At 40.2% G+C, this 12,125-nt stretch overlaps 2 protein-coding genes and 1 long non-coding RNA gene across 3 annotated transcripts; all 3 read right to left on the bottom strand.

Annotated features, from left to right (window-relative positions):
* Nucleotides 1-257: 257 nt before the first annotated feature.
* On the bottom strand, nucleotides 258-669 carry LOC108860855 (small polypeptide DEVIL 14-like). Its single transcript, XM_018634706.2, has one exon. It carries the CDS (start codon nucleotides 578-580, stop codon nucleotides 434-436), a length of 147 nt encoding a protein of 48 aa, XP_018490208.1. The 5' UTR covers nucleotides 581-669; the 3' UTR covers nucleotides 258-433.
* Nucleotides 670-3,054: 2,385 nt separating this feature from the next.
* LOC130495234 (uncharacterized) lies at nucleotides 3,055-4,491 on the bottom strand. The gene is made up of 2 exons (XR_008934501.1): nucleotides 3,658-4,491; nucleotides 3,055-3,448 (listed from the first exon to the last, which is right to left on the bottom strand). It is a non-coding gene; the product is annotated as an uncharacterized LOC130495234 (long non-coding RNA).
* Nucleotides 4,492-10,904: 6,413 nt separating this feature from the next.
* LOC108857169 (methyl-CpG-binding domain-containing protein 4) lies at nucleotides 10,905-12,075 on the bottom strand. Its single transcript, XM_018631114.2, has 2 exons — nucleotides 11,919-12,075; nucleotides 10,905-11,633 (listed from the first exon to the last, which is right to left on the bottom strand). The coding sequence occupies exons 1-2, from the start codon at nucleotides 11,961-11,963 to the stop codon at nucleotides 11,031-11,033; spliced, it is 648 nt and encodes a 215-aa protein (XP_018486616.1). The 5' UTR covers nucleotides 11,964-12,075; the 3' UTR covers nucleotides 10,905-11,030.
* Between the last annotated feature and the right edge of the window lie 50 nt (nucleotides 12,076-12,125).

Raw genomic sequence — 12,125 nt, 5'->3', positions numbered from 1 at the left:
CAAGTAATTCTATAACCAATTATCTGAATTAATAGGGGGATATTACTTTTTTGCAAGAGAAATATTTGTAATGACTAAGATTTATGTTGTTGAATTATTTTAAATCTCACGGAACTTCTAAAAATATATACTGAAATTTTTGATTATCTAACTATTTGAAGCTGAAAACTAAAATATTAAAATTTTAATTATTATTCAAAATTATAGCAATGTAAACATAATATAGATTTTTCCATATAATATAATTATCCGCAATATTGTGGGCAAACACCTGGTATCTTATTAAAAAACGGAACTTACATTAACTATTTCTATAAATCAAATGATTGTAGATAACAATTTTTGATTTATGATCACAATAGAATATACATTATATTTTCCCTTCTCTCTGGGAACTAAACTAATACATTAAGCAAGACGGAGATTGATTTGATCAATCATGGGAGGAGGAGAGAAGAAAGACAGCACATTTCCAGATGATGTACAGACGAGCCCTCTGCTCCTTTATCTGCTTTGAACATCTTTTCCATGTCCTTACCTTCGTACTACTGATGCAGCTAAACACCACTGTCGCTGCCATTGTTCTGTTCCTATCGACCACGCTTTCAAGGTAAAGAAAAAGACTAGCTCAACTATTGTTTTTGATGTGTTTTGGAGATTATATAATGCTGCTGACTAACTAGAACTCTATTTAAATATAATTTGGGAGATCGATAGTGTAAAGATACATTATTGAATTGAATAATATGGACCTACATGTTTCTAAGCGTGAATGGAAAAGACATGGTGCTTTAACCCTTAGCTTCGCTTTTGAACTAATATCTTTCGATTTGTATCTATCATCGATTAAATGTTCAGAAAAAACGTTTTAAGAAAAATAAATTAGGTGTCCTCTTTTAATTTTTTAAGCCTTATCAGTTTCGAGATTTGGTTTTGCTGTGAGGATATTGTTTGAACAGAAATTTTCTGTTCATGCACACATGAGACTTAATGATGGAACTGTGGCTTGTGTGGCTTTAATAATGTCTAGCTGTGCTGAATGGAAATTCGATGATTAAGTGTCTGTTTTGGTAGTTAAGATATGAGATTAACTTAATCAACTAATTAATCATGGATTTGCATGTATGAATGTTCATCCACCAAATCACTCGGTTGATGCCCTTTGATATAAGCTTTCCAGATGACCCAAAGGGTATTAATTTAAGGGTTTAGTTTATAGCTTCACTAGTGTGTTGTTAAAGAAACATAGTTTATTAGTTTCATTGTATAATGACTGAATTTTGTCAATATGCCTCACAAGTCCCAACTAAATGATCATAATTTTTTCAAAAAGAAAAAAAAACTATGATCATAATTGCTACACCAAGAGGCTCTGTTTTTTAATATGGTTGATATGAATATATATATAACTTTTTTGTATACGATGCAAACAAAAACCTAATAAGCCTAAAGTTAAATAGAAAATAAAAACGATAAGAACTTTAAAAAAAAAAGAGTTAGTGGTAACTCGTAACCATTAAAACATTTGAGCCTTGTCATACACAACCATATTTGTAACTTTTGGGATTTTGGAGACAATTTTGAGAAAACAAGACATAGTTTTGATGCTCGGCTCTTGAAGACCTGAACTTTATTTATTTTGTAATCGCGTGGACGTAACCCAATAACATGAGGTGATATTAATATTATAGTATAGTTTCCTGGTTTAGTGAAACTCCAACGTAAGCTATATTCCTTAAAAGTCTTGTTTAACTGATTTTTTTTCGTGAGTGTATGCAGCAAGATGCAAAAAGGGCTTATTACCAAACGTGCAACCATAAACAACCACAAGCATATAATTATAAAGCATAACATTTAATAGTTAATACTTAAAAGTTTGTAAATAAAATGAGTATTATAAGTATTGCTTCTCACTATAAGCAGGTGAAGTTCATTCTCATTCTTATTGTCAATGTCACAATCATTATTTTTTTTGGAGTTAACCTAAAGTAACCCAAGAAATCCATAGTTTACAGAAAACGAGAACAACTGTAAGATTATCATTAACCCCAATTTTTTAACTGGGTTCTTATCTTCGACTAAGAAACGGTTTTTAATTTTTTTTAGATTTTAATTAAGAAAAGTTAAAATCTGTCTCTTAAATAAAAGATATAAAAGTGTAAAAAAAATATCAAACCATGAATTCAAAACTACGGATCATACTCTAAGGTGCAGATAAGGTTAGTTGTGTAGTCTAATTAATGATCACTGGATAGGTCGGTTCGTTTGTTTCACAAAAAGTAGTTGATATTAATAATCTAAAATTTTGACTAATTTGAACAAAACAAAGAAAGCAAAAAGGAGATTGATTTATTTGACAGGTAAGATGAATGCACCAAAGAGTGGTCAAGCTCTCCTTCACGTACACCTTTTTCTGATTCATGGCTCTCTCTCTCTCTCTCTCTTTCTTTCTTTCATTCTTTATTTGTCTGCCACGTATGCCTCTCTCTCTCTAGAACAGAGCACGTGCGAGTGATGCACCAAATTCAATCGATACATTACAGACGAAGAAAGGCTCTTACCATATTCGTGATACTAATTTGGAAAGAAATGGTCGTAGATGCAATTAGAACCATAAAAACATAAACGGCTTAGGTATAACAAAGTTTCTACTAAACTTTATGGACTTCTTTTCTCCTTTCGGAGACAAGTACAATTCGTATCCAAGTACTGTTTAGTTAGACAGATGCTTTGACAAGGTTGTGGGTAATCACGCGGTATCATTTACTCAGACATTATTAAGGCCCAGGCTCGCATGGAAGCTACACAAGGTGGAAACGTGTTTATGGCATATCTCTGTCTTCTACAAGGTGACTCGAGAGACACAAAACGCCAGTCCAACTTCAAGAAGAACCCTCTCCGACTCCGTGTCTTCTTTTAAAATATTTGGAAACATCTCCTACATCTCCAAGGGCTTTCCTGATGCCATTCTGTTGTTTTTTTTTTGTTGCCGAAAATATGGATTAGCCAAGACATATATTTTTTTTTGTTGTTGCCAAGACGTGTATATATATATTGCAAGAAATAAGAAGACATTTACAAATTTTACAAGTATTTAACCCAATAGAAAAAAACAATTTAAATACCTACTTGACAAAATAAGGGTCATTTTCTCAAATCTCTCTACAAATGGTTTCACCAATATTCTCACGAATAATGCTTTTTTTTTTGTTTTTTTTTTGTAATTGGCATTCATCATGAGGTTTTGGTAAAAGACGTAAACTTACAGCCTTGCCCTTTCCTTCTATATAAGCAAAAAGTCACAATATACATCTCTCTCAAATCGCACACCAAACTCATTTCTCTCCTTCTCTTCCAATGGTCATCACAATGCCATCCCAATGTCTTCAAATCAGAGTAGACTGTAGCTCATTTTTGATGCCACCGCCACGTGCCCTGATCTGTAAGACTGTAAATCCACACAAAAATGATACTCAAGTTAACATTTAAAAAAGTAAATATTATACCCGACAGAGCCCCATAACGAGGAGCTGCAGTAAAAATGATTTAAAGTTAATTTCAGGACGACAAAATAAAACGATCTCAAATGTCAGAGCCCTAAGATTAAGATCCCACTGAAAAGAAATTGGCTCATCTACTAACAAGGATCCATATTACCTCTCCTTGCAGCTACTGGAGCAGGACCATCCGAATGCATCAGGCTTATAGTGTGAAATTGTATGCTCTGCTTTCTTCTTTGGATGGATTCCTCCGTTCCATGTATTAATAGAAATAATTTGATTTTTCAAGCAGAGACGGAGATTTTGGAATGTTAATGGTGGGTTCAAGACACTGAATCCATCACCGTCTAAGCAAGTCCCTTGGTTTCTGGTAAACCACCTTTCACTTTTTAAACACTTTTGACTCTGCTCTTAAGAAAAAAAAATTCTCATTTATGCTCTTTATAGGAAGATGGGACAGGAGGCCGGGTTAATGTGTCGGGATCTGAGAGCGAATTAGGCTTAGCTTTGACTGTCGCAATTGAAGTATTTGAAAAGCATGATGAGCCTTCTTCTTTGCATCTTCCTGGAACAGTAGATGATTATCTCCAAGGCCGCGAGGTGTCTTTCCTTTTTCTTTTTTTTTTTTTTTTTTTCTCTCGTCTGCTTTAGCTTCTCTGTGTTGGCTTCAGATGCTTGGAGTAAGGGGCATTGAGTATGTTCTCCCTATCGGTACACGGCTTACGGTTGTTGGTGAGGTATCTCTTTAAGTCTTCTGCTTATATAGTTATATCCGTCCCAACTTTGAGCTCATTTTGTTGCTCTCTTTACAACAAGGATGGCAACGGGAATGTCAGGATTCAAAACCCGATAAATGGCATGCTCTTTGAAGTTGCAAGGGAAGCCTTGTCCTCTTTGCCGGAAACCAGTAGTGGTTTTGAAGATTTACCGCCTTTGAAGACAAAGAAACTACTCAGTGGTACAAATTGGACTAAACGTTCCTATCTTTTGCTTAACTGTAAATATCATAGAATATGAAAAATGTTTACAAAATAGATTTATAAACAAGGCTTTGCAAGCATGGCAAAAAACAGAGAAAAAACATGCTTACAAAAAGAGATACACTTAGAGGCGCTTTTTTAGATCAACCAAAGGGCCATGAGACTTTTGAATTGCTTCCTGGTCTTGCGAGCAGAAATTGTGTTCCTGACTGTTCTATCGACGAGTTTAAAAATTTCAGAGGCTGACAGCATCTGATTCTTGTAAACTCTGTTGTTTCTTTCAGTCCAAGTGAGGTATACGACAGCCTGGACAGCAATGCTTCTTAGCGTGCGCGGTGATCGGGCAGAGCCTGAAGAAGTCCAGTCCAATAACTGCAACCAAGAAGTAAAAGTGATAGGAGTTTCTGAGAGCTTTCCGAGCATCAAACTCCAAAGAATCTTAACAAAAGGACAGTCAACAAAGAGATGGTCCCTTGATTCGTCTGAAGTTGAACAAAGACAGCAGGTAGTAGGAATTTGCATTCCCCAAGAAGCTAGTCTTGTGTGGGTAGGCAGCCTGTCTTGTACTGCAACCCACATGTTGAAAGCATGCTTAGGAGTATGACCCTTGAACCAAACCGACTTGAGCCAAGGCGGGTTCGGTTTTCTTTCTCTTATCACGCTCCATGTTTTGGAAGAAGAGAAAGACTGGTGTTGGATTCCCTCAATTGTCCATGAGTAAAGATCAGGTCCTCTATTCACGCAAGGAGCATCAACGGTGGTCAGATGAGCATGTAGAGATACTGCTTCCTCCGATCTTGGTGATGGCAAATTCCACAGACCTACTCTGGTTGCTCTCGAGACAGTGGCAAGGAGGGGTACACGCAGAGAGCGAGGCCCAGTATTGCCAATAAAGTCTATTAGAGGACCCAAAGGAGTCCATCTATCAAACCAGAAGCTAGCTTGATTTCCATCCCTGATGGTACAGGTTACGAAGTGACGAGCTAGAGGTCTGAGGTTGAGTAGAGACTTCCAGTGCCAAGAATCTTGAGGTTGCTCAGTTAGAGCCCAAAAATTTGAGTTTCCAAGATGATGATGCTTGTGCCAAGCAACCCACAGAGAACCCCCTTCAGCAAATAAAAGCCAAATCAGTCGCAGACATAAGGTTTTGTTCCAGGTCTCATAGCGACGAAGACCCAGACCCCCTTCGGTCTGCGGGAGACAACAATCAGCCCAGGAGATCTTGACGAAAGCGCGCCCTTCAATCTGGCCCGACCAGAGATATTTGGAGCAAAGAGACTCAATCTTCTTGATACATCCCTTTGGCAAGATGAAAGTTGTGGTCCAAAAAACCACAATTCCAGAGATGACAGATTTTATAAGGACCAGTCTTCCTGCAAAAGATAAGTGTCTCGCTGACCACGCATTGAAGGTTGCAGAGATCTTGTCGAGCAGTAGAGTATATTCCGAGACTCTGAGCTTCCTATGCATTAACGGGAGGCCAAGGTATCGTATAGGCAGAATGCCAATAGGGAAACCATAACTCAAAGTAGTCGTAGTTTCCTGCTGATCAAGACCTGCCGTGAAGAGCTCTGACTTACTCTGATTTATTTCAAGACCAGACCAACTCGCAAAATCATCAAGCGCCTCTGAGATGCCATGGAGAGAAGAGCTACTTCCGTCATAGAAAACCATTACGTCGTCCGCGAACATCAAGTGAGATAATTCTATCGGCTCAGCATTAGGGTGATACCTGATATAGCCTGACTGATAACGGGATTTGATCAGCCTAGAAAAAACCTCCATTGCCAAGACAAAAAGGTAGGGAGATAGAGGGTCCCCCTGCCTCAACCCTCTGTTGCTCTTGAAAAAGCCACCTGATTCCCCGTTGACACAGATGGTAAACGAAGCTGTAGTGATGCATTCAGAAATCCAGTTTACAAATCTCTGAGGCAAGTGTAGCGCTTGGAGAGTCGCAATTACGAAATCCCATCTTACAGAGTCAAAAGCTTTCCTAAGATCAACCTTCAACATAGCTCGGGGAGCAATGCTTGTCCTTTTATAGCCTTGAACGAGCTCTGTAGCAAGTAGGACATTCTCTGCCAAGAGTCGGCCAGGCATAAAAGCAGATTGCGCATGTGATATAACCTGCTCAAGGACGTCCTTCAATCGACCGGTTAGGAGGCGAGAGATAACCTTGTATAGTGTGTTGAGGCAGGATATTGGTCTGAAATCACCAATCTTTGAAGCGTTCCTGATCTTTGGGATTAGAACCAGCGTGGTAGAATTCCACTGCTTCAGTAGTTTGCCTTCCCTGAAAAATTCTTTTATAGCTGAGATGATCTCCGGTCCAATGATTGTCCAGCATCCAATGAAGAACTCAGAAGAGTAACCATCTGGTCCACATGATTTGTTTCTGGGCAAGCTGAAGAAGGCCTCTTTTATCTCCTCATTTGAGAAGTCAGACTGAAGGATAGCTTTCTGAGATTCTGAGCACTGAAAATTGAGCAGAAGGGATATGTCTTGCGGATCAAACAGTGTAGGAGATGCAGACCCTCCTAAGAACTCCGAGTAGTGAGAGAGGCAGTGATCATGTATGGCTTTTCTGGTCTCAAACCGTTCACCAGCAGGACCAAAAAGAATGTGAATATGGTTCAGAGAGCGACGTGTTGCCATAATCTTATGGAAATAATGAGAGCCACAATCACCAAACTGCAGCCAGGAGATATTGGTCCTCTGAAAAAGAAAAGCCTGTTCCGCTTTTAGTAGAATTCCGAGCTTTCGTTGAGCTTCCTCCTCAAGAGCAGCTAAGATAGAAGTTGGGGAAGACAGCAGCTGAGTTTGTATTATGTTGAGATTTGAGCGTGCTTCTTCAGCTCTTTTCTCCAGGTCTGAGTAGTTATCTCTGTTGAAAGATCTGATAGGATTCTTCAGCAACTTTAATTTCTTTGACACTCTCAGCATGTCCGACCCAACGATATTTGTAGAGAACCATAGCCAGGCAATCATCGGCAGGAACTCATCATCCAGAAGCAAAAAGTTATAAAATCTGAATGGAATGCGATGTCTCAACTGCGGAGTCCTCAGGGTGACAGACATCGAGGCGTGATCTGAGAATTCCAGAGGACCAAAGATACCCATGGATGAAGGAAACTGAACTAGCCATTGATCATTCACTACAATACGATCTAGTTTCTTGCCTATAGGGCTGGATTTTTGGCTGTTCCACCAAGAGAAAGTCGGTCCTGTGAAGGTGAGATCAGAAAGAGACGCATCAGCAAGACATTCTTGAAACTCTCTAGTTTTTCGGTCAATATTTAAGGTGCGGGGGCGAGAGTGCTCCTCAGGCTTCAAAACTTGATTGAAGTCTCCTATTAGCATCCAAGCTTTTCCTTCTAAAGCAGCAGAGTTGGAGATTTCATTTATATCTGACCAGAGGGTTTTCCTGATTTGATCGTCTGTAGACGCGTAGATGCAGGACACAATAATCGGGGTTATGTAATCCGGAAGCTTGACAAGAGAGGTCACCATCTGAAGGGATTTATGAATAACAGTGACTTGAACAGTGGGGTGCCATAGAATCCAGACCTTCCCCAACTCCGAAAATTCATAGTTAGCGTCGAAACCCCAACCAGGAAGAAGAGAATTAACAAACTTACTTTGCTTTACCCGCTGTACATGAGTCTCTAGGAGACATCCAAAAATTGGTCTATGCTGCTTCAACCATTTTTTAAATCCGGTACGGTGACTGACCATATTAAAGCCACGTACATTCCAGCCAAAAAGGTCTGTATACATAAAAATTATTTGAGTTTGGGGCCTTTGCCCCTATCCTTTTTCTTCTGCCTCGAAGAAATTACTTCTGTATAGTCCGAGTCTGCACTAAGCGGTGATTGTGGAGAGTCTATATCTGATGAATCCGATTCTGCCGATGAAGTCTCAGCAGATGCCACAATAAGAGGAAGGTCACCCTTTGTGGCAGGTAATCTGGTTCCATCAGGTGTGCTAGTTTCTCCTATCTCCAAACGAGAAAAGGAGGTTTTAGTTTTACTCGGTGAAGAATGCACAGATCCGCTCTTTACTGCACCAGAAGGAGAAACCTTAGCGACATCAGGAGGTTTCGAGGAGCCAGAGGTGTTAGACTGTTTAGCCCCAGCCTTTCCTTTGATACGGGTGCAGTCTGCTTGTAGGTGACCTGTCGATTTGCAGAATTTGCAAGTGATAGGTGCCTTTTTGCAGCGCCTGAGAGAGTGGCCTATTTCTTTACAGAAGGAACAAACCTGAGGCATCCAAGGACTCGAAACCCGGATACGCTTTATCTCCCCTGATTCAAATCTCGCATTGACTGCTTCTGGCAGAGGTACTCTTGGGTCAATGATGGTGAAGACCTTCGCCACTTCCAGGTTAGTTTTATTTGCAGTTTGAGGATGAAGGAATTTGGGTTCTCCAACCTGACTTGCAATGTGCTCCAGTGCATCCTCGTTGAAGAATTGCAGAGGGACATCGCGTAGTTCTAACCATATCGGGGCGGTCGTTAGCTCTGGTTTCGTTGGGACAATACCAGGCTCCCATTTTGCTACAAACATCGTCTGTCCTTCAATCTGCCAGAGGCATTGCTTGAGGACGTGTGCTCTAGTTGAAGCGTTCGGGATCCGGAAAAGGAAAGCGAAGCCTTCCATTTTAGAGACTGTAATATCCTTAAACTGCTTACTCCAGATTCCGTTTACTATCGTTTGGATAGTTCCCTGAGACGGCGGATCAGAGTAGAATTGCCCAATGATGAAACTATCCCAAGATTTCTTGTTTTTTTCAATGACAGAATTTGGGATAGTAACACACGACTCTCCGGATGGGAGCAGGAAGCTTTCTCCTTTCTTTTGCAGTTTCTTTGTGGGCCCTTTGAAGAGATGAGTCCACAAATCAGGCTTTCCTGTGGGTGCCTCAGAAGTCGCAACTTTGCCGGAGTTGTTTGAAACATCAGCTTCTTTTAATGGAGCGCTTTTTGAGTGAACAGGAGGTATCTCGCCTTCCTCCATCTCATCACCGTCTTGATTTGTTACCGGGTTAACCACCGGAGCGGCCTTCGCAGAGTTCACTGTTTGAACAGTGATTTGGTTTCCAGATCCAGTTTTTGGGTCTGAAGTCGGGTCCTGGATTGAGGTCGCAGAAGCCGTAGTGTGAGGTTTGTCTTTCTCTGAGTTCTGTAGATCACTTGCGGGTTCTACTGTCGCTGAAGAGATGACATCCGATTTCAGGTTTTCAGATCCAGAGGCTGGTTCTGATGTCGGGTCCTGGGTTTCATCCACAGAAGCCAATTGAGAGGCTAGGGCCTCATTTGAGATCGGAGAGACCTTGACGACGCTTGAAGACGCAAGAGAATCTAGAGCTTTTGAGCCTGAAGCAAGCGGACCTGATGGGAGTTTAGGAGGAGAGGCCTTTTTCGAACCTTTTCTCTTTCTCATTGCGTTGGAGCCTGCTCGAGCACCAGAAGACGGTGGGCGACGCCGCGAATGACGCCGGAAGATGACAGAAAACGAGGTCACTTTGAGAATTGGGGATTTTGAACAGTGTTTTAGAGAGAGAACGAGGTCGAAACAAACAAACCCAATAGAATGTTTCAATTCTATTTGTATGAATCTTTTCGGGGATCAGTGTAGGATAATTTCTTCTCAAAAGTTTCATCATTTTTTTTTCCAAGCTGAACTAACTGATTATGTTAGTACGCTCTGGAATTAAAAAGTCCACTATATATTTTTACATATAAACTAAAAATATATTGTTGTAAATAAGAGAAGGTGAAGCGAATAGAGATTAATGATGAAACAACACAGATGCATTTGTTGCACGCTGGATAAGTTCGTGGTGGTTTAAACTCATGGCGGGTCAAAAAGGAAGATAAGCTTTTGAAGAAGAAAGAAACTTATCAAGAACAAGGATTCAGAAACTGACATCAGAGTTTACTGGTTCTCAAACAAGATGATACATGAAAAAGGGAAGATCACAATGACTGAGGCTATCATTAAGAAGGCACCTGTAGTAGCTAAGCTCTGAAGATGGGAGACAATCATATATCCGAAGCAACTTTCAGATGATATTAATAAGAAATCAGATGCTTTTATCCAGAGTCGACTTGCCATGATGAGACAAAGTCTATAGCCAAAGATTCATATAATATGTCGTCGTCCCATACATTTCTCTATGTACGAAAACAAAGTACCCTCTTCCTTCTTGATAAATAATGTCTGTCACTGATACTTGTATTATTTCTACATGAACCTTTTCAGACAAGTTTAATCTAGCACAACATATCTACGTTCCTTTTGCCTAAATGGTTAATCTTTGTCCTTGCTAAACTCACTACAAAGATAAGCAGATCTAGGAATCAAATACATTCTAAGAAAGACTTTGACTTTCAAAACTACGACTTCTTATTAGAGAGGGTCAGTGAGGCGAATCAGCTTCTTTGCAAGAAAGTAAAAATAAATATCCAACTTAGTAGACACATCATAACAGTCTGAGACCAAAAAAGAAAAAAAACAAATCTACAAACAAACTCAGCAATGCATTAAGACTAGGGAGCAGGAGAAACGTGTGGAGAACCAGAGAGGATGGTCTCTTCTTCAAGCTTGAATTTTCCTTTGATTTGCTTGGATTTGGTGCTCTTGTCTGAAACATCATCACAAGGTGTAGAAACAGGAGACACAACCTTAGCAGCAACAGGAGGAGAGGCAACCTTAGGATCAGGAGGAAAGGTGTCCTCCATCACCTTGGGGACAGTGAAAGAGAAGTCTTCAAGAGGCGCACCCTTGAACTCAGGATTGGCTTCGACGTAGGAAGCGACTTCGTTGCGGCTCCTAAGCTTTTTACCGGTGGGAGTGAAGTAGTAAGTATCCATCTTAGAGTAGTCTTTGCGGAGGACAAGGCTCCTCTTGAAACCTTTGGGAGTTTTGGGGAGACCAGGCTTGTCGATGACCCAGGTACGAGAGGAGTCATAGTCAAGATCTGCAGGCTCTTCGCAAGAGACTTGTTTCTTCTTGTCGCAGGTAAAAGGGTCGTCGATCATACGACTTCTGATATCCTCGTACTCCTCCTGGCTATCAATGACTCTCCACTGGTGACAGTTTTCGCATTGTGCCGCATAGGTATCGATCAACCTCCCTGCAGCAACGTCTTTCTGCAATTTTAGACAAACCACAGGCAGAGTTGTAAGTAAGAGACAGACAATACAGTTTTTTTTTTTTTTGAAATTACAGACAATACAGTTTAAGAAGATATAAGACAAATCGATAATGCTATCAAGACTAAATGACCAATTAACTACGAAAAAAAAAGCCCTAGAAATTGAAAACCCTAGAATCCGCCGAATGGTTTCTTTAACCGTTACTAGCTACCATAAGAGATCTCAGAGATGATGATAAAAAACATCCAAATCATAAGGATGTTCTTCTCTACATACTACCTTGGCTCTTGGTTTCGCTAGGCTCCCGTTCTCTTCCTCCGCCATAGCTCCGATTTGCTTCTTCTTCACTTAATAATCTTTTTTTTTTTGGTCAACAGAAAAATATATATAATCAAAAAGCTTTCTCTGACTCCTGCGAACACTATCACAAACCTTCGCTCGACACGTCAGCTTAAACTTGTCTTTTCACTATCGAATATTTTGGGC

The sequence above is a fragment of the Raphanus sativus genome, chromosome 5 (genome assembly GCF_000801105.2).
Source record: "Raphanus sativus cultivar WK10039 chromosome 5, ASM80110v3, whole genome shotgun sequence".
In the NCBI taxonomy this organism is placed as follows: Eukaryota; Viridiplantae; Streptophyta; class Magnoliopsida; order Brassicales; family Brassicaceae; genus Raphanus; species Raphanus sativus.
The sequence above is the reverse complement of the archived record's forward strand: the minus strand, read 5'-3'. Positions and strand labels throughout refer to the sequence as shown.